We start from the raw sequence: 27385 nt of genomic DNA, 5'->3' as shown, positions 1-27385 counted from the left end.
CACTTATACAGCACTTTGCAGGAAAGGACCTCATAGTGATTTACAAACATTAATGAAATAAGCCTCCTGAAGCTCATATGAGGTAGATAGAATAAGCTTCCCCCATTTACAGATGGGGAATTAGAGGTACAGAAAGGTTAAGTGACTTGCCCAAGTTCACACAGCAGAGCAGTGTCAGAGCTGGGAATAGAACCCTGAGCTCCTTGCTCTCCCCACCTATGTTGCAATCTTTAAAATATACTGACATCTCCAAAATACAGCCACAGTTGTGATATACTACATTACTCTGTCAGGTGACCTAGCGGTGACACTGATTCCTCCAAATACACATTTGTCCTACTGTGATTCTTCCATTAGATTAATACTCTACCAAATTAAAAATAAAAACTATATTAACTATTAGGAGGAAAAAAGTAGCAGCTGGAGGCCCTAGCTCCTGAGATTGGGACTCAATTATGCTAGGTACTGTACAAGCACACAATAAGGGTCAGTCACTGCCTTGGAGCTTACACTCCAAATAGAAATGCTGGACAAAGGGTGCGTGTGTGTGTGCGTGCACAACTACATATATGTGTGTGTATATATATATATATAGAGAGAGAGAGAGAGAGAGAGAGAGCGAGCACGCAATTGCACATGGGCAAGACAAGCAAGGCCAGGTTTAGGATAAACAAAATAAAAAACAAAACTAGGTAAATGGTCTTGATCCACCCAGTGGCTTCTGACTCAGCAGTGTTCAGCTTGGGAAGACCTCCAAGGAACTCAGCACAAAGAGCAACCATCTGGCATGTGCACAGCATCCTCCACAGTCCCACTGATGCAATGTGTGCAGTGCTGGATGTCCCAAGCATGGTCGGTGTTGGGACAGCGACCTGCACCACACCTGAAACTGTTAAGCTGGTTCCAGAGGCAGCACAGAAGCTCAAAGTCAGGTAGTCTTTCTATGGGCCTGCTGACGTGGGAGTTTTGGGTCGTGGCAGAGGCCCTCTGCCACAGTGAGCTGCTGTTTTATCTGCTGGAGGGAGAATGTGCAGCACTGTCCAGACAGGATTTCTGCTACGCAGCCAGTGGCAGGGTGCCTTTCACCTACTCCTGAACAGTGGCAAGCGTGGCATTTGCTGGACCTTAGTGATGAGTTTGTTGGCCGTTTCTGTTGCCAGATGTTAGGTGGAGGAATATTGGGCAGGGCTGGAACCCTTGTGAGTTTTGTTATGGGAGAAACTATGATTATCTCCATTTTAATAGTTGGGAGCAGTTGCACAGAGAGAATAAGCGATGTGCCCAAGATCACACAGGACATCTGGCAGAGCTGGGAATCTGGCACCAGAACACAAGGACGTTTGATCTACTCCATTGTGGCATATCTGAAAAGCAGGAGGGGTGGAGTTGTCACCACCTCCCACACTCCTTTGTGCCGGTTCTTAAATTGGCATTTTACATTTTATTTTTTTAGGGGGTGTCACAGGGGCTAGCTCTTGCAGGGGAGTCAGGGACCAGCCTACCTCAGACAGTCTCCTCTAGGGGAGCACAAGCCAGCTCAGACACACCTGGATTCTGGAAGTAATTAAATCCTGAGGTGGCTGGTTGGCAGTTAATTAGCCTGATAAAGGATTACCAGTGCCCAGCTGAGGCGGTTCCCAGAGACAAGAAGCTCTTGAGGGAAGGAGCTTATCAAAGGAAGGGGCCCGTAGTGTACTCTGAAGCCCCGCCCCACAACATGCTATAAAAAACTCCACAGCCCAGCTGCCAAGGTTCCTTCCCCACTCTGAACTCTAGGGTACAGATGTGGGGATCCACATGAAAGATGCCCTACACTTATTTTTACTAGATTAGGTGAAAAACTTCCCCAAGATACAAACTTTGCCTTGTCCTTGAACAGTACGCTGCCACCATCAAGTGTTTTAAACAAAGAACAGGGAAAGAGACCACTTGGAGACGTCTTCCCCCAAAATGGCCCCCCAAACCCTACACACACACCCTTTCCTGCGGAAGGCTTGATGAGAATCCTCACCAATTGGTACAGGTGAACACAGACCCAAACTCTTGGATCAGGTTCTTAAAGGAAGAATTTTAATGAAAGAAAAGGTAAAAGAATCACCTCTGTAAAATCAGGATGGTAAATACCTTACAGGGTAATCAGATTCCAAACATAGAGAATCCCTCTAGGCAAAACCTTAAGTTACAAAAAGACACAAAAACAGGAATATACATTCCCTCCAGCACAGCTTATTTTACAAACCATTAAACAAAAGAAAATCTAACGCATTTTCTAGCTAGATTACTTACTAACTTTACAGGAGTTGTAAGGCTGCATTCTTGATCTGTTCCCAGCAAAAGCATCACACAGACAGACAGACCCTTTGTTCCCCACCCCCCTCCAGATTTGAAAGTATCTTGTCCCCTCATTGGTCATTTTCGGTCAAGTGCCAGCGAGGTTATCTTAGCTTCTGAGCCCTTTACAGGTGAAAGGGCTCTGCCTCTGGCCAGGAGGGATTTTATAGCACTGTATACAGAAAGGTGGTTCCCCTTCCCTTTATATTTATGACATCAGCTGTGCCACAACAACTGGTTTTCTGCATATAAAAGCCAGGGCCAGTGTTGGGGGGAGCAAGTAGGGCAATTGCCTATGGCCCCATGCCACAGGGGGCCCTGTTAAGCTAAATTGTTCGGGCTCAGGCTTCAGCCCCACAGTGCTTGGGCTTTGGCTTTCTGCCCTGAGCCCCAGCGAGTCTAAAACCTGCCCTGCTTGGTGGACCCCTCATTCAGAGCCACTGCTCTGAGTGACAGAGAACTCCCAAACAGTGACAGGAAGCCTCACCTGTCAGAAACTAGATGCTGCCCCATAGAAGAGCAGCTGCTGACAGATCTCTGCCCAGCCTGGCTCCAGGGAAAGATGTTTTAATTGTAAGAGACCCTACTACAGGGAAAGGACCTGAACTGAGAGAACCTTGCTGAAGGGAAGTGATGGACCCAGATGAGAATGGATAAAGTGAGACTGACTCAGTCTCCCAGCTAAGGTGCTGGGGTAAAGGCTTTCTTTTCATTGGACCTTTAGTTAATAAGCTAGACCGTTCAGGAGTATTGTTCCTTATGTAAAAAATCTTAATTTATAGATGACATTGGGGGAAACTGAGGAAGCGAGCATCTGTAGCATCACACTTGGCCAGAATGGAGTGCTATAGGACAGATACACCGTGGGATGGGGGATGTTAAGGAACAAAGACTTTCCATCTTATGTAATAACTGCCTGGAGGGTGCCTGGTCCTTCTTTTCCCAAAGATTAAAATGTTCAACCAGAGAGCAAAGCTGGCAAGCTAGGAAGTTTAGCACTGTAAAATGATACTGCTTAATACCTCAGGCCATATTTCTGAGCAGGTATTGATCCTCAGCCAGAGATGCCAAGGTGCCATCAGCTCACAGCACGATAAATGACAGAACTAGGACATGGCAAATGGCACTTTTAAAGCCGTCAGCAGAGTGACAGCTTGGTGGATGCTTTGCATTAAAAACAGGGAGTCACGTGCTATATTCTTAGAGCAAGGGGTAATGCAAGGCAGATCCTTGTTAAAAGAGAAATGGTTTCCAAGATATAACCAAGTTTTTTCCCCAGCTAACTAAGGCTTTCTCCTCCTCTGCAGTTTGCTTTCAAAGCTCAGTTTTCTACTCACATTATTTCTGCTAACAGTGAAATGGGTTTTGATAACTTGAAGGAGTAAGCTTTTAATTTACTGGAATTCAGGGAAAACATCAGCTGCTGAACATAGCGGTGTTGCTGAGTCAGTAGGTAGCCCTCCCCTTCCCAAATCAGTGCAGTCTTTGTACCGCACTATGGTAGCAGTGGTCATTGTTGCTATCTTTGGGATAAAACCTAAGGTTCTGAACACTTATGCTTATTAAGATCTCCCTCCCCCCCAGAGTAATGGGTTTTAATCCTGGAATCTTGGCCAGATTCGAACTGGTTAGATTCTGGTGACCTAAATCCACAACATGCTTCGTGTTTTTAATTTTTTTTTTTTTTTTAACCTAAAAGTAACTAGAGGGGTTTTCTCTGCCTATTTGCCTGGAGACAAAGGCGTTAAGGTTTTTTTTTTTTTTGGATTTTTCTGTAGGCTGACAATCACTATCAGAGAATATAGGTAGCCTATTACAGCACAGCAAAATTTTACAAGCCAAGTTTTGTTTGTTTTATTTCTAACCCTCAGATGTAAAGTTAGTTAAAAACAGAGAGGTAAAGATGACAGACACCAAGGCACTACACAAATTGGAGTTAGCCAAACTGGAGGCAGTGAAAGAAGCTGAAAGAGCCCTAGAAGCTGCTCACAGGAGAGAAATGGAGGCAAAGGACAAAGAAAGGGAGGCAGCGAAAGAGGCAGAACACCACCAAGCGGCTGCTTACAGGAGAGCTATGGAGGCAAAGAAAAAAGATATGGAGGAGAAGGAAAGAGAGAGGAAGCATGTGGAGGAAGAGAAGGAAAAAGAGAGGAAGCATGAACTGGAGATGGAGAAGGCAAGGGCTCAGCAGAATATACCAACAAACCCTAGCAATCCTTCTCCAGGTACCACTTCCCATCCCAGAAAGTTCCCCACCTACAAGGCAGGTGATGATACCGAGGCCTTCTTAGAAAACTTTGAAAGGGCCTGCCTTGGGTACAGCATCTCTACAGACCAATACATGATAGAGCTGAGGCCGCAGCTCAGTGGACCCTTAGCTGAGGTGGCGGCTGAAATGCCTAACGCACAAATGAACCAGTATGAACTGTTTAAAACCAAGGCGAGAGTCAGAATGGGGCTAACACCCGAGCATTCCCGTCGGCGATTCAGAGCCCTAAGGTGGAAACCATCATTAAACAGGTGCTCAGTTCCACCCAAGAAGTGGCTGCATTTTGTTACTGGGTGAAGGGATTCTGGTATTTGTAAAACACTTTAGGATATTTCAAGTCAGCATAAATATCATTATAAATTACTATAAAGATGTTATACTATAAGACTGTACTGGATCAACCCTATCTTCCACAGCTGAACTACAGTTTAAGCCACAGACTGCACAGAAAGCAGAGATATGTTCATGATTACAAAATAAAGTCACACCTGTGTCCATTAACTGAAGAGATGCTACAAATGCTCAAGCACTGTTAGAAACTAAAGGGTGATTAGGGAAGACCAGAACTACAGAACTGATTTTATACTCCGAATAGAAAATGCAAGTGATTGTGTATTTTAGGCTGACTTCAACAGTTCAAATACTCTTGCATAAATCTTGCTGAAATTATCCACAATAGAGGTTTCTTTTTTAAAGAGTCTTTAATGCAGTGTTAACACAATGTACACACGTAATTCTGTCTTCTTCCCCGCCATTTAAAAAGTTACCTTTCTTTACATGATCAAAGACTGCATTTGGAGAACAGTGCACTGAAAAGACTTTCTTAAGAAAAGGTAAGCCACAGGAAGGGCACAAACCTGCCCCAATCCAGACTTGCCCAATAAAGGATATAGTTTTGCAATATAAATTCTCAGGTTTTATTAGTATAAAGATCAATCTCCTTTAAATGACATTTTGCTTAACATAATTTTGCAATAAAATATTCAGTTGGTGTTAGACATTCTTACAGCCAAACCGCAGTCAGGTAAAGCATTCTGATAGTTTGCATGCAGAGTAACCATACAGATTTGTATTGTATTTGACCAAGTACTCCTATTGGCCCACAGTGGGAATTGTCTTTATCATGATGTTAGGCACCAGTTCCCTAGCCCTCATACGTTGTCTATACTTTTTTTTTTTGGACTGCTCAAAATGGGAGTGGTTAATGAAAGATGTATTAGGAGAAATTTAAACTAACACTAACCCAACTTCTCAGAACAAAGTAGGGATAAATATTGACTGCTGAAACAAATGATATTTTGTACACTTAACATTTACCCATGCCATCAAATTTCCCCATCTTAAAAAAAAAAAAGTTATTTGATGTAAGAACAGTTGTGTACTCTCTGTATATTCAGGCAGCTGCATTTTCAGGCTTCCTATTGACCCATTAAGTCACAATTATGGATCATGGGGCTTTTCAATCATCTTCAGTCCAAGTCTCCCAACCATTAACAGACTGTTTAAAGGAAAACATTGTAAGTTCATTGAAATTAAAAAAAGTGCAGAGCAAACTTCCAAATACTCCCCACAAAAACATAAGTAGAAAACTGAAATTATCTGGTTTTAAAAAGATACATGGAATCTTATTTAAATATTTTATAATCCTAGAACACAGTAATTTAACCCCAATGTAATTAAATAGGAGTGACTCAAACATATGGAGTAAGATTAGAAACAGCATGTGGTGTAGTACCTGGCACCAGCAATTAATCCTGCAGGCATGACTTTTCCAGAGTTGTAAAATCTCATTCCCATAACTCCAGTCAGTGTTCCAGATGCAACTAAATGAAAGATCGGATGACCAGTCAGAACTATTTCAGAGGTATGTGTGCAAGAGAGACATGCTAACTCAGAGCGAGCAAAAAAGAAGTGATAAATAGATCAAGTGTGAAACACGATTAATTTCATAAAACAGAAAAATCAAGAAAACTGTAAATTTTTTTTTAAAACCCACTGTAAGGGGTAATATTTTAAACGCAGGTTTTACACACCTATCTGGTGTCCTTATAGTTCCCTTGGAAAAAGATGCATCTTTCATCAGAAATAAGTTATTCTAACCACAACTAAGGCATTGACTCCCTCCGAGTCTTTGGGCAAAACTTGTGCACCTCGGTTTCCCCAATGCGTGTGTGTGTGCACGCGCACGCATGTGTGAAACAGTGAGAATATATTTGTTCACCTATCTCTCAAAGGTTTCTGAGGATTAGTTAATTTGTGTTTGTAAAAGACTTTGAAGATTTAGCACGCTTCATATACCTTAAGTATTGTTAATTTATTTCAAGAACCTGCACTATCTTCCATTAGCTGAGCTAAGAGTGAGTATTATCCATCTTGATCAGTTATTCCTGGCACTGTCCCCATGCAAATTCATGGAGCTGCTAAAAATGAAGGGCCAAACCGCTGACTACTACACACCCCTCCAATGAAAAAGCTGAGTGATTAGAAAAATGTGCAGAGCTCATTCCTCAGCACAGAAGACATATGGAGGATGAAATCCTTAGCCCATTCATGGAGTAGCCAGCCCATAGCAACAACTGCAAAACATAAAAGTGAGCAGAATGGCAGACCCCTGTCACCACCTCCCTTTATGGGGGTTTGATTAGCGGATCCATCTGTGCACAAATCCACTGCTCAATCCTCTACAAATAATTTTAATGGGCCTATTTACTCAAGTTGGGGTTTGCAGGATGGATCCCTAGTTTGTATACAACTGTAGTCTAGGGTACTGATCAGAACTGGCATTTAACCTTGTCGCCTTTCACAAATATTTTGTTAAAACTGCCTTAAGTCCTAATGGACTGATCACCATAAATGTAATCAAACAAAAATTATATTTAGTGGCAATTAAGATATCTCCACTCAAGACCTTACAAACATGTATATATGTGAAGATGGGGAAACAATTTATGTTTTTATATCAGGGTGGGCAAACTACAGCCTGCAGCCAGCCCATCAACCTTTAAATACAGCCCTTGAGCTCTTGTGGGGGAGCGGGGTCAGGGGCTTGCCCTGCTCTGGTGCTCCAGCTGGGCAGTGGGGTCGGGGGCTTGCTCCGCTCCATGCGTGCTCCGCGCGGCTCCCGGAAGCAGCAGCATGTCCCCACTCTGGCTCCTATGTGTAGGGTTAGCCAGGGGGCTCTGCATGCTGCCCCCGCCCAAAGCACTGGCTCTGCAGCTCCCATTGGCTGGGAACCATGACCAATGGAAGCTGCAGGAGCGGTGCCTGCAGACAGGGCAGCACGCAGAGTCGCCTGGTCATGCCTCCGCGTAGGAGCGGGAGATGGGGACATGTCGCTGCTTCTGGGAGCTGCTTGAGGTAAGAGCCACCCGCAGCCTGCGTCTCTGACCTCCTCCCACATCCCAACCTCCTGACCCAGCCTGGAGCCCCCTCCCGCACCCTGAACTCCTCATTTCTGGCCCCAACCCAGAGCCTGCACCCCCAGCCAGAGCTCTCACCTCATCCCGCACCCCAACTCCCAATTTTGTGAGCATCCATGGCCCGCTATGCAATTTCCATACCCAGATGTGGCCCTAAGGTCAAAAAGTTTACCCACCCCTATTTTATATCAACAGATCAGCACATCTGACTGTCACACATTCCATACATTTGGAAAGTTATTTTGCCTTAACACTGCTGACATTAAGGTTTTGTGTTACTGCAAGTTTAAACAAAGGTGGGGTATGTACTGCTTTGGGGCATCAGTTGGAGATGGAAGCAAAAGCCTTACGGAGCCCTGGAGTGCGTATCAACAGTGCTATAGGCAATATGAAGGTGAAAAGGAATACACAAGTCTTTCCCCATTACTTATTTCCATAGTTCTAAAGTTTGAGTGGGTGGAGTGCCACAACCTTAACTGCCATTAAATTAGTTTGTGTTTGCTAACTTCTTGGTTTTTTTTTTTTTAAACTACAGCTTGGGTGTATAATTCCCAAGAGTCAGTGAGAAAGGAAGTGGCACCTGCCTGGGAACCAGAGGAATAAATTGCACTGTTGAAGCAGTGTCTATATTGACCCTTATGATGAGTGCGAGAGGCTGTGATGTTCCCCAGTAAACTGAGTGCCTACCATTTTATCCCCAATTATTAAAAAGTAAACAAAGAGCAACCCTCTAGATTTAGCAGTGAAAACATAACCTGTCAGCTGCAGGGAACCTCTGTGAAGTAGCAGTTGCAGCAGCAGGGTGTCATCCCTGCATTACAGCAGACATGCCTATTGTGCTCCCTCCTCCCAGCCAGTATAAAGCACATGGCTCAATGTAAGACACCAGCACATGTGACAACCGTCAGTTTGCCCAAGACCGGGGACTGAACCAATGACCTCTAGAGCTAAAAGACTGAACCAATGACCTCTAGAGCTAAAAGCATGCAATTTTACAGCTTGTTCTGAAGAGGTATGCCCTCAAGCTGAGAGTTGTCACAGAGGGACGTCCTCTGTGGATCAGACATAGAGGGTTACGCTTCACACACCCCCTGCCTCCATTGGATTACACAAACAAAATGTTGTGACAAGTGGCTGCAATACAAAACATGTATTTTGGGGATTCACACCATATTACAGATTGTAATTTTTAACCAAAAAACCCTGACCAAAAGTATTTTTTTCACTATGTGAATTGCATGCAACCATACACTCCCGCCTTCCAGAAGCAGCAGAGTTTGAACTCCTTGACCTTCAGGTCCCCTAACTTAGGCTCTTATTATTTGAGCTACAGGAGCACTTCCTTTCTAGACCAGTCACTGGAGGAGGACTTGACACACACTTCCAAGTGACTTACATTGTTTACTAGTCAGCAGTAGAACACCGATGATCAGAACCCCTGGCTCTGGGACAAGAATGTGGTTTACAGCTGTTAAGGACAAGATAACCCAAAATGGTTTTAGTCTCTCTGAAAGACAGTGTGGTGCAGTGGGGAAGATTAGGGTTTGTTATCTTAGACCTGAGGTCTGGATTTGTAGTGAACTTGCATAAACTATTAACTTATTTTAAAAGGAAAGGGGGCTGGGGGGGAAAAAGGGTGGTGTCAACAGCTCTTTCCTAACTGTCTTCTAGGTAGGAGTTCATGACTGTAGTCAATAATAGGGGTAGTGAATTGCAGAGGAATTTAAACAGCACGTAGAAGAGGTGAAAGCTGAACTCCCACCTGGTCTCCTCTTTCCTCTAGGCTACTGGCAGCATTTGATGAGGGTTTCTCTCTCACTATCTGGAAGTGATGACCATTCATACCCGCAGCAGATTTTTCTGCAAACTGAAATTTGGCAGGTTTGGCTTGGCATATGTTTTCCTTTAAGGCTAAAATGTCATACAATATTCTATAGACAAACACACCTGATGTACAGTATAACTGATATTCTAGGAATCAGTACATGAAGACAACGATGTGGCTAAAAGCCAGAGCCTGGAGTGATTTAAATTTATTGCCAAACGAGTACAAAGAAAAGTGAGACAGTCTAGCAGGGAGGGGTGGGGAAGACATACCAAAGGGGATAATTATTAAACTCTTATTATTCTCTCTATCAATTCATTTTTCATTAAACCATCATGAAAATTTCAAATAGTGCTCTAAGTTTATATTCAATGTATTGCTTTTTGCCATTTCAGTGAGAGTTCTACAAAATAAAGGTTTTAAATGCCCGGTTAAAACTGAACTTTGAAGCACAATCTTAGCTATGGTGTACCCTACTGCTGCACCATCATATCTACAGCCTTGAAGTGTTATTAACATAACAGTATGTTTGTTTTACATAGATATTTTAAAGTAGACTCACTCAGAGAAAGCCACACATTTTTTGGATTCTGAGACAGCTGGTAAGCACCCAGTCCAGCTAAGCTCCCGAAGAGAAGACCAGCAGCTAGAGATGGGACACTACCTTGAATAAATCAAACATACTGCACTTATTAGAAGATCAGACATAAACTTGGTCCATAAACCAAGCATTTAAACAAAACAATCATGTTCGTTCACTGTTATAAGGTAGACTAGAATTTAGATCAAATGTGAGAGGGATGTTAATATTTGAATAGGCTGGCTTTTATTAAGAAAGTCATGATACAGATCCTAACAAAGTACCAAATAACTCTAGATTAGTTGCAGGTAACATTACAGCATTTAGTTCTTTAACATGCAAATAAGTCATTGATAAATTACAAACAGAAAAAGAGTCACTAGAATAAAAGCATTAGACATGACTTTTGATGGGTAAAAGAATTTGTCCCCGTCCCCTCCCCCCGCCGCAAATGTTTCCAGAAGCTCGAGAGGTACTAGCATGAAATAAAGGGATTAATTATGTTGGGTGGTACAGATCTCACATAGCAATGACCTGAGATTAGAAAAAGGAAATTTAAACTAGGTAGGTGTCATAAATATAAAGGGAAGGGTAAACCCCCTTGAAATCCCTCCTGGCCAGGGGAAAGCTCCTCTCACCTGTAAAGGGTTAAGAAGCTAAAGGTAACCTCGCTGGCACCTGACCAAAATGACCAATGAGGAGACAAGATACTTTCAAAAGCTGGGAGGAGGGAGAGAAACAAAGGGTCTGTGTCTGTCTATATGCTGGTTTCTGCCAGGGATAGACCAGGAATGGAGTCTTAGAACTTTTAGTAAGTAATCTAGCTAGGCATGTGTTAGATTATGATTTATTTAAATGGCTGAGAAAAGAATTGTGCTGAATAGAATAACTATTTCTGTCTGTGTATCTTTTTTGTAACTTAAGGTTTTGCCTAGAGGGGTTCTCTATGTTTTGAATCTAATTACCCTGTAAGATATCTACCATCCTGATTTTACAGGGGGGATTTCTTTATTTCTATTTTTATTAAAAGTCTTCTTGTAAGAAACTGAATGCTTTTTCATTGTTCTCAGATCCAAGGGTCTGGGTCTGTAGTCACCTAGGCAAATTGGTGAGGCTTTTTACCAAACCTTGTCCAGGAAGTGGGGTGCAAGGTTTTGGGAAGTATTTTGGGGGGAAGGACACGTCCAAACAGCTCTTCCCCAGTAACCAGTATTAGTTTGGTGGTGGTAGCAGCGGTCAATCCAAAGACAACGGGTGGAATATTTTGTACCTTGGGGAAGTTTTGACCTAAGCTGGTAAAGATAAGCTTAGGAGGTTTTTCATGCAGGTCCCCACATCTGTACCCTAGAGTTCAGAGTGGGGGAGGAATCCTGACATGGATCACCCTTTACAGGTGAGAGGAGCTTTCCCCTGGCCAGGAGGGATTTCAAGGGGGTTTACCCTTCCCTTTATATTTATGACAGTAGGCAAGACGATTAGGCAACTTACGAAGAAGGGCTAGAAGGCACCAATAATAGAAGTATTCAAGGTTAAACACACAAAAGGCCCAAATCCAAAGCCATTGGAGACAATGGTAAAAATGATCCCCATGGACTTCAGTGGGCTTTAGATCTGGTCCTTAGTGCAAAAGGATAACCCTGCACTATTGACAGAAGATGCATGCTATTTCCAGTCCTATCCTCAGTGATTTGTAGATAACCTGTAAATGGAACTGACAAAATGTCATCACCTTTAATAAGTGATGAATGCCTTCATCAACCATGCTAAGAGCTGCATTCCATGCCTATTAATGGTGATAGCATTCCATCTGTTCCATTTGCAGGTCACCACTAAAATGGTCTGAAATTGTAAGGCTAGTATGATAAAAGTCTTTACTCAAAGTTTACCAGAACAATGAGCACTTAGTGCTGTAGGAAGCTGATCATTCTTCAGTCATTAATCGTCAGCTGCTCTATTGGTTCAGATCCCACATCTGGGATAAAGCAGGGGATGGAGGGAGAGGAGGTGCAGGACACTCATTTGTGTAAGGAAAAGACACGCACATTAGCAAGTGGCTACTCTATTCCCATCCAGTTCAGCAGCGTAGCTACAGCTTTCTCCTTCAAATTGAGTAACTGATTTTCCTCAGAATGGCCACCGCATACCTGAATTTTGCCTCAATGATCAACAGTAATGAGATGCCCATGCCCACAGCTACTCACACATGGTACCCGCTTCCCCCCCCCCCCCCATATTCCATAACACAACTGGGCAGGGGATGGGAGGTGGGGAGGGGGTTAGGTAGCGTGATTTCCCTGGCATGCCTGCAGATTGGTTTTGGAGCACCCCATTGAATACAACATAGGCAAGATATGTTTCAGTACTTATGTTGGAGCCAAACAAAACCTTAAGTTATTACAAACACACTTGGACATTCTGAAGATATGGTCAGGCAGGGTCTCCACCTATAAAAGATGAAGGAGATAATGCTCCCTAGATTTGCACTACAGTAATAGATTTGACATATGAACGTGATATCGCAAGATCATAAGGATCTCCACACAGGAATAGACAATAGAGGTAATTTACACTGAGAACATTTTTTAAAAAAGAAAAAAATTATTAAAGAGCCTACTCTGTCAGTAGTGACATCATTATATAAGGCATCTCTTTTTTGCAAGGATATCAGAATGGTCAGAGATCTGACTGGTTGAACATTTTCAGGTTTAAGTTAAAAATAGATAACTATAGAATAAAGTGAATATAATGATGGACAGAGCCATTTGCTCAGCTACTCTTCCTTTACTTTTAACATGCTTGTCCCGTACTTTTACTGGCACAGGCAGGTCTCAGTTATTAGCAGTCTCTCATACCAAGTCAAGTCACCTCACTTGCTTTTACTCCTCCCCTCAAAAAAATCATTCCTCTCAGATTGGGAGTCAGGAGTCTCAGATTGGGAGTCAGGAGACCTGGGTTCCATGCCTCGCTTGGCCAATGAATTACCACATGACCTTGGAAAAGTCACTTAAATTCTGGGTCTCAGTTTCCCTATCTGGAAACAAAGGATAATAATGCTTATCATTTTGTAAAGTGCTCTGAGAAACACTAATCAAAAGTTCAGTGCAAGTTCCAAATGTTGTCCATTACCTCCGTCCTGACTGGTCACCTACACTACAGGATGAAACAAGCTAGTGGGAGCACATTAACAAGCTCTCTGGAGCTCCAATTTATTCATATTTGTGGGCAAAACTCCTACTGAATTCAGGGATGTGGGAGCAGGCCAATGGGTAACAGCGAACTCCTCAGTCCACATTAAACATGGGTCTATCCTAAAATTGAGTGAGGGTTTCCATATGAATTGAGGCCTCCCATTGCAAGAATTTTAATAGCTGATGATCCACGGTTCTGTATGAAGGAATGAAAACCAAGAAAAGCAGAACTGGAAGCAGCAGATCAGGGAATGAAGTTCCAAGTGCAAATATATTCAATGCAGCTCTGCAAAGAAATATTGCTAAATAACTCTGACACAGCATAAACAAGTCACACTACTTACAGAAAGGTTAAAATGGAAAGCTGAGCTCCCTAAATACTTGCAGTTACTCTTCTAAATGTACCATTTTTAGAAGTGATAAGGGGACCACTTGTACTTGTAGAGTACAAGATGGGTGTTGGTATCAATTGTAAAAAACAAAATTAAAAACTACTAGCAATTAACCTTTTTATAGGTTATCTGAAAAATATATAAGTAGGTCATTGATATTCAAGACATCAGCTATAAAGCCTTTCTGAAGCAACCTTACAGCGATTCACCCAAAGAACATAAAGCCATCAGTAGACGACTAGTATGCCTGATTGTGAGTTTATCACAAAAAACCACCAACTTAAATTACAGCTGTCCACTCCCAACTACAGTGAAAGATCTGCATAAACCTTAAACTGTCAAAGTTAAGAACAGCATGAACATTTAGATAGCCTCTTTCTACAAGAAGTTACACTGTGCAGAAAACTTGATATTTTGCTTTTTATATGAGGGGGTGGGGGTGGTTCCATTTCCCAACATCTGATTCAATGATGCACCAGAGAGTTTGAGGCTTTATCAATACTATACCTGCTTTTGCGTAGCCAATTATTCCACCTGATGTAACCAATGCTGCATAGCCAAAGCCTATCCAGTCCAAACCCATTCTGGGAACATAACAAGGAAATCAGAGTTATATTAATTCTTTTCATTCCCTCCTTCCTTGAGGCAGCTTTTATGCAAATGTAAATTTATTTTTAAACTTACTTTAATGCTCTCAAAGGTATTAACTTGATAACACTTGAAACGGAAATCCTCTATTGATGTATATAGTTTTTGTATAATGACTAAAGGTTGGGCAACAGTAATGCAAACTTCCCTATACTGCTCTGTTTTTAGACAAGGTATTGGCAATCATTGAGAAACAAGAACAAACATGCACCACAACCTTAAAATCCTAAGAACATGAAAGCATATACCATGATATCAGTGTATCTGGATGCAAGTAAGCAGTAGAAACATCTCATATGAATGAACAGTTCTGGACTAAGTGAAAGGATATCACACACATTAAGTATAGAATATTAAAATAGATTTTAAATGGGTTTGATGAACACTGAACCTGAAGGCCAAGGAGAAGCAGCGTGTTAGGAAGGTGGTTCAGGGTCTAATGGCTTGAGACAGATGTACTGAAGCTGCTCCTTAACAGAGGCCATTTGTAATGTTTCTGTGTCAAACATCTTAGGCAATTCCCTATAATGACAACGTAAGGGGTAAGATTTCAGAGTAACAGCCGTGTTAGTCTATATTCGCAAAAAGAAAAGGAGGACTTGTGGCACCTTAGAGACTAACCAATTTATTTGAGTATAAGCTTTCGTGAGCTACAGCTCACGAAAGCTTATGCTCAAGTAAGTCTCTAAGGTGCCACAAGTCCTCCTTTTCTTTTTGCGTAAGGGATAACAAATCTCATGGTCCTGCAATAGCTCTAGCCCAGAACTTCCCTGAACAGGCAGAGAGACTGGGCCATGTTGCCATGATCAGATCTGGATCTGAACTTTCTCCAGGCTCAGGGGTGTCTGGATCTAGGTCTGGGTTCAGCCCAGTACACACACAGGTGCCAGCCACAAATCTGGATCCAAACCTCCCCACGGCCTGGGGAAACTCAGAGGCGGGGGCTGGTTCAGGCTCGTTTCTGTAAGAAGGGTTGACAGACCCCTGTGATCACCCCCAGAGGGATGCAGAGTGACTGCGGGAAAGCACTTTGCAAGACGCTAGCAAACAGAGAACAGGGCAGGGCGAGGAACCAGCCGTGACCAGAGGGGAACGTCACCATCTCCAGGGTCTGGGGTCCCCAACCGCAACACACAGAAAACACCTCCTCCCCCCTCCAAACACGCCCCCGCAGCCCAGCCTCGCTCAGCCCCCACCCCACGGCCCGCGCACGGAGCCTCGCTCAGCCCCCTGCACAGCTCGGCTCAGCACCACGCGAGAAGTACCAAGCCAGGTACTTGCCCCTACCGCTCCCCCCCGCCCCCGGCAGCCCCAGGGCCGGGCGCGTGCCCTGCAGGCCGGCGGCACTGACCTGCCCTCCCCTGGAGCCCAGCTGCCGTGGGAACCTTCGCACCAGGGCCTGAGGCGCCCCGACCTTCCACCCCCGAACCTTCCCGGGGCGGGGCAGGGGACGGGCCAGCCAATCAGAGCCGCGCATCGCCCGGGCTTTCCCGCCGCCGCGGCCCAGGGGGCGGGCTGGCTTGGCTCCCTCCGCCTCGCGCAGCGGAGCGCCTCACCCTCCCAGGACTGGACTTACCACGGCGCCCAGCCCCCACCCGCTCCCCCTCCCGCGGGGGCAGAAGCTCGGTGCTGCTGGCGCTGGGGCTCCGGCTGCAGCTGGGCAGCCAGGCTCCTCCCCCCAGCGTGCTCCGTTCCGCCCCTCCCTCTCTCCCTGCCGCCGATCAGCTGTTTGCCGGCAGGGGGAGGGGGAAGAGCAGAGCCTCAGCACGCTGGGGAGGGGGTGGCAACCTTGGGGAAGGGGCTGGAATCGCGGCATACCCCCCTCCAGCCCCCTGTCCACCCTGACCCCTGCACCCCCTCACACACCCCAAGCCCCTGACCCTTGAACCCCCCCAGCAACTTCTACACCCCCAGCCTCCCCGTACCCTGACTTCTGCACCCCCCCACACATCCATCCTGAGCACCAAACAGTAGCTCCTGCACTCCCCACCCTTCCCACCTGCACCTGATAGGAGCCGCCCCAGGTAAACTTTCCATCCCCAACCTTCTGCCCCCAACCCTGAGCCCCCTCCCTTACCCTAGCTCCTGGCCAGACCCCACACCCCAACATTTTTTTTACAGTATTTGGAAAGATTATTAAGTGGTCTGTAGAGATCCTCAGCAATCTTTAAGAGGTCTATAGAAAAATAAGTTAGACTACAAGAACAATCAAGGTACCTCACTTTATTTTCATCTACTTGCTGTTACTGATAGGAGGAGGATGAAGGAAAAAAAGAATGAAAAACGGGTGCAGGGGGAGATAAGAGAGGAATACTTGAGGCACGTTAGAGACTTAACAAATTTATTTGAGCATAAGCTTTCCTGAGCTACAGCTCACTTCATCAGATGTATACACTGGAAAATAGAGTGGGGAGATTTTATATACATGGAGAACATGAAACAATGGGTGTTACCATACACTGTAACGAGAGTGATCAGGTTACAGTGTGTATGGTAACACCCATTGTTTCATGTTCTCTGTGTATATAAAATACCTGATCACTCTCGTTACAGTGTGTATGGTAACACCCATTGTTTCATGTTCTCCGTGTATATAAAATCTCCCCACTCTATTTTCCACTGCATGCATCCAATGAAGTGAGCTGTAGCTCACGAAAGCTTATGCTCAAATTAAATTTGTTAAGTCTCTAAGGTGCCACAAGTACTCCTTTTCTTTTTGCGAATACAGACTAACACGGCTGTTACTCTGAAACCTGAAATAAGAGAGAATGTTCTTTTTCTTGGTTGGGTCCCAAGGAGGGACAAACCAACCAACCACAATAGGTGCAGTTGTGATAAACAGATGATGGGCCATTGTGCCCAGTTCTTCTGATCTCCGCTCAGCATGTCTGTCTTATCAGAAGCTTCTCTCCTGGATTTGCTCAGTAAAACAGAAATAGGTCTTTACTATGGGTTTCATATAGACTGTACTTATTGTGATAAGAACATGCTATCAATGTACAGTGTGGGACATATGTTTCAGCTAAGAAGTGCTTACCTTGCAGAACTCTTTTTTTTTAAACACGTATATCTTCAGCCCTCACACTGGTTATTGCTGAATTACACTTGCTAAAAGTATCTGACAGCAGCATGTGGAAGAAAATGGTTGGTCTGTCACTGCATACACCTCTCAAAAAAAAAAGGCTTAATGGATTTTGGTGAAAGGTTTTTGTTGTTTTTTAAACGTCACCTCTGACCTAAAAACAAACATGAAAAACATTTCTTTTCAGCCCAAAAGGAGTTTGAGAATGTTATCATTAACTTTAATAATAAATAAAAAGAGAAACTGCAGTTGACAATAGGAGATTCATTTCAGACTTAACTAGGATAACTGCCACTGTAATGACTGCTGACTTATGGAAATTTTGTTGACTATCCAACTTTGGGCCTATAGTTAGCATAAAATGAATAATAGTTTATATACGCCTCTATAATTAGAGAGGTTAAAAAACTAGCGATGGGCCTAAGCAGAAACTCCAGATCCAAACCTCACCCACAAATTCTTAGGAAATTCATATCCAGACAATAACTTGATTACTGGGATCATATCTAGTAAACAGTATTATTCCACTGCAGTTCAGTCCTTATCAAAGTGTAACATATACATTTCAGATGTTATTGATTAGTAGTTTTTTTTCAATGTTTCTTCTGTCTAGTAATTAGCTGAAAGCCCAGTTACAGAAGATCCCTCTGGCCCTCATCAAATGCATTCACAAGTGTGGTAAATGCAACAGTTTCTTCCACTATAGTAAGTATGCAACACTGGTAAAAAGGACACATTTGCTGAAGGAAGTGTTTTGCACTAACATTTCCTGCCAACACCTTGTGTACTGTGAGGTAAAATATATCCCAAAGACATATGAAGGATACAGAAAAACAGGATAGGGTCTTAGCCAATAAACTCAAGTTTTTGATCCACAGTCTTAAACACGTATATGCTTAATTTTTTGGGTGGAGATTAATCTGCATATTTCCATATTGCAGTGTTTGTGAAAATTCATCCTACATATTTAAAAAACCAAAATTGCTATCTACTAGTCTACATGTATAAATGGCATCCATCACCTCAGCCCATAGACATATTAAATAGAAATAAAAATAGACATCTGAAAATACTATACAAAATATGGTTCTAAAAGAACCATACACAACTCTCAATATCTGCCATTAAAATGGCCTAGCAGTCAGTTAAAAGTTTGATTGGATATATTTCACACTGCACCCTCAAATGGATCAGGCTTATTTTATATAGGTAAAAGCTTTGTATAAAACCAGAAGCTTCTAAAAACTATTTTAGGCCTTAATGTATATTCAGAGTTATGCAAGTTTAAATAAAGGTGTGACTTTAAACTGTCCCTGTGAAGCTAAGCTAAATCAATATAAACCAGGTTTAAAAATCAAATTAACACAGAAAGGGTTTAGTTCAACTAAATAAGGGAAAAAGTTACAAAAGATTAACATAGATCCCTACTCCAAGAGCACATTGCCACCATAAAGTGAAAGATCCTAGCAGAGTCCAGATTATGTTTGTTTTGCTTTTGTGTCAGAGGACCCTTTAGTGCTCAGGCAGAGTCAGGCTGCTGTGCTAAAATACTTTACAGGTTTTATTTTATGTCCCCCCCAAGATACACTGCATTCCTTTTCCAGTGTGGCCCCATTCATTCTGTTGAGTTTTCCTACCCCTTCAATACTAATCTGGTCCTCTACATTCAGGTTAATCAAATTTTTATATAGAGTAGAGCAGGGGTTCTCAACCTTTTTCTTTCTGCGGCCCCCAACAACATGCTATAAAAACTCCACAGTCCACCCGTGCCACAATACCTGGTTTTCTGCATATAAAAGCCAGGGCCGGTGTTAGGGGGTAGCCACAGGCGCCCCAGCGAAGCTACATTGCTCAGGCTTCAGTTTCAGCCCCAGGTGGTGGGATTCAGAGCCCCAGGTTTTAGTCCCAAGCAATGGGGCTTCGGCTTTCTGCCCTGGACCCCAGCAAGTCTAACACTGGCCCTGCTTGGTGGTGCCCCAGAAACCTGCTCGCGGCCCCCAAGGGTCCCTGGACCCCTGGTTGAGAACCACTGGAGTAGAGAACATTTCTGCTTTAGTGCCTATTGTCAGCCATGATTCTTATTTTGACTGAACATTCTCTGCTCACTTTCCTTTAAAGATAGGTGGAATTATGCCCAGTACGAATACTTAGCACAATGGTATAATGGTTCATCAGGGAGACAACTTTACATACATAATAAATACTACTCTTTCTCTGTTTTACACAATAAATCTCAAAGCACAGACTTGATAAACTTTTTAGGGGAGAAAAGGAGAAGGAAAGAAATTAATGTAAGCTTTTCCAACTTAACTAATTTATATTACATTTCTATGAACATAAAGATTTAAAACATATAGGACATCTTAAAGTTGTTCTAGCCCACTTCCTATTAACACTGGCATTTCAACAGCCTGAGAGTAAATGTAAATACTTGTAAAATGCCTGCATAAAAGTTACAAAAGTGTTTGTTTCAATGAAAAAAAGAAGAGGAGTACTTGTGGCACCTATGCATCCGATAAAGTGAGCTGTAGCTCACAAAAGCTTATGCTCAAATAAATTTGTTAGTCTCTAAGATGCCACAAGTCCTCCTGTTCTTTTTGCGGATACAGACTAACACGGCTACTACTCTGAAACCCGTTTCAATCAAGTAAACCAACTCCTAGAAAAAAGAGGACATAAACAGAGTTGAATTTATGGACACAGGCCTTTTTAAAATTAAAGACTTGAAATAGTAGAAGGCAAAAAATATACAATTTGCTTTTTACACCCTCTTTTCATTGCTGTCTTACGGGTTAAACACAAGTTTTCTTTTTGTGAATATATGAAGGATATTTTTGGTAGTTCTATTTTTATGACATCATGGAGTATATATTAAGATTGTCTAAAGATAACCCTTAAAGTGATAAAGGCAGGCACATTTTTTTAGTAAAAAAATCCAGCCTAGTAGGTGTATTTAAAACACAGTTTTCCCTGAATTATATAAAAAACTGGTCCCTTCCAAAATTAAGTCCTCCTAGATACAAGTGTCTAAACACTGTGGAAGATCTTTATGGGCTGCGAGTCCTGTTGCAAACAATTTAACATTGTAGAAATGGTTAACTGCAGACATTTTCATTGTATATTTCACTGAAACCTATTTTCAAGTTTTAATTATTAAAACGAGAAAATCCAAGTATATTAACGCAGAACTGCAGCAATTTTTGTAGTTTTAAACTGAATTTCAGAACTGTTCAAAGAGAATTTTTATACTATATTTGATATAATTAAAAACATAAATTAGATATACATCATTATGCGTTTACCTCTGAATGGTATATTTCAAGAAAAGTTAGTACCATCAGATTTGCCACCTTACAAAATTCTGAATGGTCATTTACCAATGTAGAAAAATTTTCTACTCCCAAAATTAGATAGTTTCAGAAATACGTGCCCTGTTGAGATGGCAAAAAATGGCTTGAGTAGAAGTGATAGGTGTAAAAAATAATGAACAGCGATAATGAAATTTACTAGTATCAGCTTATTATTTGAGTGGTAAAGAGGTTACATTCATTTTGAGCTCTGTAGTTTCGTTTTCTTCTTTTGCTGTGCACCTTCTGATTTTCGTTTCTTGGGCGTCACTTGCCTATCTCCCTTTGCTGATTTCTCACTATCATCAGTCCAGCAAACTTTCTTTTTCCTAGTTATCAATGGCTGTTCATCTTCATTTACTGAAACAAAGCAGAACGTTATTCATCATGAGTATTTAAGTTCAATATTTGAAATCTCTGCTGGCATGAAGTACATATTTATTTCCCCCCATTTAAAAAAGAAATTGAAACAGAATGAGCTCTATAATCTATTTTAGTGGAAGAGAGGAGAGTGCCATGTATGTTACTTGGTATGCAATGTCCAAATATCAAGTGAGCAAGTAAATGTATTTTAGATGGTCATGCAGGACTGCCAAGTAAAAAAATACTGGGCTAGATTTTCTAAGTTAGACCCATGATATTGGGTAAATACATCTGTCCACACCTACACACCTGACATGCAAGTGACCTATTAGAGACGCAAAACTGCATTGAAAATCTGACCCAACAGGTTTAAGAACCCGTGCACAGCATACTGCCAGTCAAAACCAGTACCCTAAAAGCCTGAGCATTTTATTTACCTAAATATTACCACATTAATTCTTACTTAAAGGTGCTTAGAGAACACTGCAGAAAATTAAGATTTTGGTCAGACTAGCTGTGACCCTCAGAACACCGCAATGCCAGATGGGCAGGGCCTCCCTGGCATATAAAAGTAAATCTCAGCTGGCCTGACCAGCTCAATGAACTTCACACACTTGTCATAATATTAATTTAAAAGGTATCTTGTAGTGTATCACTGGAAAACCAATAACCCTGCTGGTCATTAATATCACTGTGAAATGTGTGCAACCAGTGGTTCTCAAACTTTAGTATTGGTGACCTCTTTCACATAGCAAGCCTCTGTTTGTGACCCCCCTTTTAAATTAAAAACACTTTTTTACATATTTAACACCATTATAAATGCTGGAGGCAAAGTGGGGCTTGAGGTGGAGGCCGATAGCTTGCGACCCCCCATGTAATAACCTCATGACCCCAGAGGGGTCCCGACCCCCAGTTTGAGAACCCCTGCTGTAAGCAGACAAAAGAGAAAGGCCAACACCTCTTTGGCTCAACTGCAGATTGAACCAGGTGTGACAAGGACAATGAGCCATTCATTTGCATCAGAGATTGCAGGAATATCATTTGCATTGTAAATCTCAGGAAACTGAGAAATTGACACAGCATTGGGTCCCTGGTGGAGACAGAATGTTGAGCCCCCAGGAAGGCTTCTTGGCTTTGAAGACAAAGACAAATTTTGGAGATATAAGGAGTTGCGACAAGACTTTGGGATATTCATCACCCAAGACAGCAAAGAAGCCAGCGCTTTGTATCTATGAAAGATGGGTCCTCCTGTTACAAGAGGCTGCAAGATGCTGACAAAAGAACTATGTTACGCAAAAGCCATATCTTGCTAGAATTAAGTTGTCGACACTGGAAAGTGTGTTCTTTTTGTTTTGTTTGTAGCCCTTTCAGACCTCTTTCACTTTTGTTTGAAATCACTTAAATCTATGTTTTTTGTTAATAGACTTATTCTCCGTTTTACTACGAACCATTTGTGCTGTGTATTATGATGGAGTGCGATCCCCCCAGCTGAGCTGACAAGCTGTTTTGTGTACTGGCTTTTTGGAGGCAGCGAACTTGCTGTTATCTCTGTGAGTGTCCAGTAAGAGGGACTGGACACTGTAGGGGAGATGGTTTTGGGGAGACTTGGGACTGGAAGGTTGTTGAGTCACCCTACAAGGAGCAACTGGACTGGTGGAAGCCAGGGTGAGACCATTATACTATAGCATGCTGCTGGTGTCAGGGCTCTGAACCAAAGCTGCACTCTAGAGGCACCCAGGGTTACAGGGCAGACAGTGACAGAACCCATTAGTGGTCTGGGTGGACATCCAAAGTGTCAGATTGGCATGTTTCAATAATACAGTCAGCAAGTAGTGTCATGTGTATTTGAGAAAACTGTATATTTTTAGCTGGGAAAACTTAATCCTTCAAGTGGGTTCCATTTGAAAAGTGATTCTGCAAAATGCCGTTATATGGTTGCTTATTTATTGAGTCTTCAGTAGTTCTGGCATTACTGCTCCAGACTGAGCCCTGGTCTACAGTGGGGGGGCAGGGGGAATCGATCTTAGTTACACAACGTAGCTGAAGTCGACGTACTTAGACGGTTTTAGTACCGTTATATAAGGCACTGGTGAGACCTCACCTGGAATACTGTGTGCAGTTCTGGTCTCCCATGTTTAAGAAGGATGAATTCAAACTGGAACAGGTACAGAGAAGGGCTACTAGGATGATCCGAGGAATGGAAAACTTGTCTTATGAAAGGAGACTCAGGGAGCTTGGCTTGTTTAGCCTAACTAAAAGAAGGTTGAGGGGAGATATGATTGCTCTCTATAAATATATCAGAGGGATAAATACCAGAGAGGGAGAGGAATTATTTAAACTCAATACCAATGTGGACACAAGAACAAATGGATATAAACTGGCCACTAGGAAATTTAGATTAGAAATTAGACGAAGGTTTCTAACCATCAGAGGAGTGAAGTTTTGGAATAGCCTTCCGAGGGAAGTAGTGGGGGCAAAAGATCTATCTTGCTTTAAGATTAAACTCGATAAGTTTATGGAGGAGATGGTATGATGGGATAACATGGTTTTGGTAATTAAATATTCATGGTAAATAGGCCCAATGGCCTGTGATGGGTTTTTAGATGGGGTAAGATCCAAGTTACGCGGGAAAGAATTTTCTGTAGTATCTGGCTGATGAATCTTGCCCATATGCTCAGGGTTTAGCTGATCGCCATATTTGGGGTCGGGAAGGAATTTTCCTCCAGGGCAGATTGGATGGCCCTGGAGGTTTTTCGCCTTCCTCTGTAGCATGGGGCACGGGTCACTTGCTGGAGGATTCTCTGCTCCTTGAGGTCTTCAAACTACAATTTGAGGACTTCAATAGCACAGATATAGGTGTGAGGTCTTTTTTAGGAGTGGTGGGTGAAATTCTGTGGCCTGCATTGTGCAGGAGGTCAGACTAGATGATCATAGTGGTCCCTTCTGACCTAAATATCTATGAATCTATGAATCTACTCACCGCGGTGTCTTCACTATGGTAAGTCAACTGCTGCCGCTGTTCCGTTGACTCCACTTGCACCCCTCGCAGTGGCAGAGTACAGGAGTCAACGGGAGAGCTCTCGTGGGTCGATTTATCGTGTCTAGACTAGATGGGATAAATCAACCCTTCCTGGATTGATCGCTGCCTGCTGATCTGGCGGGTAGTGTAGATATACCCTAAGAGAGTATTAGGCCAGAAAGTTTGCACCGTCTATCAGTATGATGCCCTAAATAAGTGCTATCATGTCCTTTAGTTTTAACAGCACCACATTCATCCACAAAACATGCAATAAAAACTCCTACCTGCTCTCGTATTTTCTATTTTCTCACTATATTAATAGCACCTAAATAGGACTTATTTTCAACATAAAATAATCAGGATCCACCTCTGTTACCATAAGAAGAGGTTGCAGCGTTGTCAGGGTTCTCTTTGGTTTCTGAAGTTCTGTCTAGCCATACTGCTAGACATGTAAGCCTGGCTTTGGTATTGACTTCACATAGCAAAGATGGGCTATCCTGGATCTGAGGAAAATATAGAAACAGATTCATTAAAAGGTTATTTCAATATAGTTTAGGTCACTTAACCTGTAAATCTACTTTTAAGGCTTTATATCTCCATGCCACAACTGTTAACTGTAGTTTTGTAATGCTGTCAGACAGATGGCTGCCTTAAGGGTACATCTTGAGGGGCAAGACAGGTGTGTTTTTTAATTACATTGGTTCCACTGAGAGAGCTCAACACAACTCAAATCATTAGTTGGCTGGCTGTAGCCTGGGTGAATCTTGGCTACAACAAAGATTGCTAGTCTGCAACTTAATGGGGCTCAATGGTGTTAAGCTAATATGACTGAAATATATCCCACCCCCAGTTTATTTCCTCAAATACAGGGTTACAACTGGTTACAAGTAACATGGTTCAGTGTATGTGCACGCAGCAGCTTTTCTGTGATCACAATCACATTTGTGTATCTACATCTACCATACTGCTTAACTGTTTGTATCAGTGCACTTTGGGACAATCTGGGCAAACATTCCATAATATCTCATCAAGACAAAGTGTGTCCTGAGGGGACACGCAATAGCAGCCCATGAAGCACTGCACTTTGGAATGTCCTACCACACAGAGAGCTGGGAGGAGGAAGGAGCAGGCCCACCAGTTACGTAAACATGTTTAGGACAGCTGCTCTTTGGGGGAAAAAGCACGCTGAACCAGTAACAGTAAAACAACCACGTGCCAGCCTTGGTCTCTGGCTGAAGCCAAACAAACACTGTTAGCTGCCATGGTTGCTGAGCTTTAACAATATTGTTTGAATCTTGGAATGTGAACTTCTTGGATCAGGGATTGTCTTTTGTGTCATTTGTACAGTGCCTAACACAATGAAGCCCTCTTTGTGGTCCTTAAGTGCTACAGCAATAACAATAATGATGAAAAAAAGTGAGGACACAACCCACAATTAGAGCCAACCAAGGCAATAATTGGCTACAAACTTGGTTAAAAATTGTAGTGAGAACGGGGCCTATCACATTTCAATGAAGAATGAATAATTTATAAACCTTGGCTAACTACAGTTACTAAAACTGTTCACCTTTTGCATCCTGGGAAAACGCATTCGGATAAAAATGCAAAAGACACATTCTGAAGTGATTTCTTTTTTCTGCTTTGTCAAAAAATAAAATGTTTGAATGAACACTGGAATAAAAGTGCTCAATATAAAATTGAAATGCCTGGTGTATCACCATCTTTGATTTTTTTCAGTCAAGACTGTATTTTTCCCCTCTTGAACACAAAAAGTAAATAATATATTTTGCGTTTTTAAAGAATGGTGTTAGTCACCAACATTACAAAAGATTATAGTAACCACCAAAGCATAAAAGATTGATTAGGAAGCTATAAGAGTGGCCAGTTAGAAATCAGGGAGAGCATAACCTTGCACGAGATGGAGGGTGAAGTTACTTGAGAATTTCAGAGATTTTTTTTTAAATCACCACTAAAAATTAAAAGTTTTAAAGTTATGGTAAGAGGAATTGATAGCCAAAAGATCTAAGTGCGCATATATATATATAAAAATTTGCCAATAAACATGGTGTGGAGGAAGTTCATAATTTCTAGTTTGCAAACAGGTTTATTCAATATTTAAAAATAATTTATAAATGCATGTGTGACACTGCACCCCATATTCTTCACCATGATATTATTATGATACGATTATGACATAATCATAATGATTTTTTGCAAGATAAGTCATGTGAGGTGTCATTGGAAAGGTTATAGTTTGCTGAATATGATTATCCTATTTGTATGCATGTTTCATTTTTGTATCCAAAGTTATTAATATTGACTATATATCTATTTCACATGTAGCTATTCCTGGCAACACCTACTAGGTAAAATGCTGTCAGTCTAGATAACTGGCTGGCAAGGGCCCATTCAGGTTAATGAGCCATTAAGAAGAAACAACAGGCCTTAGGAGACGCTTATCTCCCACCTGGAGAGCCTTCCTGAGGACACTACAGACAGCCTCTGAGTAATGGCTGCTGTGACAGGGACATCTGACCAGGTCACCTGGTGCTGGTCTCCACCTTGGGATACCAGTATTTTTCCATTGACTGGCATGGGGAAACAAATTCTGAAACAGGGGAGTGACATCATCTTGGTTCTTCACTGACTCCCAACCCAAGAAGACTCCTGGAAACACCTAAGGAACAAAGACTGAGCTGGGGGAAGTGCTGGACCCAGGATAAAGGGATTTTTAGCCTGTGGATAGAACATCTGGGGATTCCAAGCTATAAACTAGTACAGCTTGCCCCCTAAGAATCTGCAGCCTGCTTGTATCATCACTTTGGATATGAATAGCAAATTCTCACCCTATCTCTTTAGTTTAGTATATTAAGCTTAGTTTGTGTTTTTGTTTATTTGCAACGTAATCTGCTTTGATCTGTT

At 42.3% G+C, this 27385-nt stretch overlaps 2 protein-coding genes across 6 annotated transcripts in view; both read right to left on the bottom strand.

The window, feature by feature from the left end:
* Positions 1-5282: 5282 nt before the first annotated feature.
* LOC140906988 (transmembrane protein 14C-like) lies at positions 5283-16144 on the bottom strand. Its single transcript, XM_073332012.1, is given in 6 exon segments — positions 5283-6098; positions 6336-6423; positions 10407-10508; positions 14512-14588; positions 16004-16044; positions 16046-16144. Coding segments are annotated over 6 exon segments (450 nt in total). The 5' UTR covers positions 16130-16144; the 3' UTR covers positions 5283-6040.
* A 1237-nt stretch (positions 16145-17381) lies between these two features.
* PAK1IP1 (PAK1 interacting protein 1) overlaps positions 17382-27385 on the bottom strand; it is an 18822-nt gene continuing 8818 nt past the window's right edge. For 3 of the 5 annotated variants that reach the window (XM_073332001.1, XM_073332004.1, XM_073332005.1), the window contains exons 9-10: positions 24831-24966; positions 21232-21441 (exon numbers count right to left, since the gene is read on the bottom strand). In XM_073332001.1, coding sequence (XP_073188102.1) covers positions 21281-21441; positions 24831-24966 — 297 coding nt within the window. In that variant the 3' untranslated portion in view covers positions 21232-21280. Of the gene's footprint in view, positions 17889-21231; positions 21442-24830; positions 24967-27385 lie in introns of those variants that run through there. The other 2 variants (XM_073332002.1, XM_073332003.1) reach the window with 2 other exon arrangements.

Source organism: Lepidochelys kempii, chromosome 2 (genome assembly GCF_965140265.1).
Source record: "Lepidochelys kempii isolate rLepKem1 chromosome 2, rLepKem1.hap2, whole genome shotgun sequence".
Lineage (NCBI taxonomy): Eukaryota > Metazoa > Chordata > Testudines > Cheloniidae > Lepidochelys > Lepidochelys kempii.
Note: the sequence above shows the minus strand (reverse complement) of the source record. Positions and strands in the feature narration are given on the sequence as shown.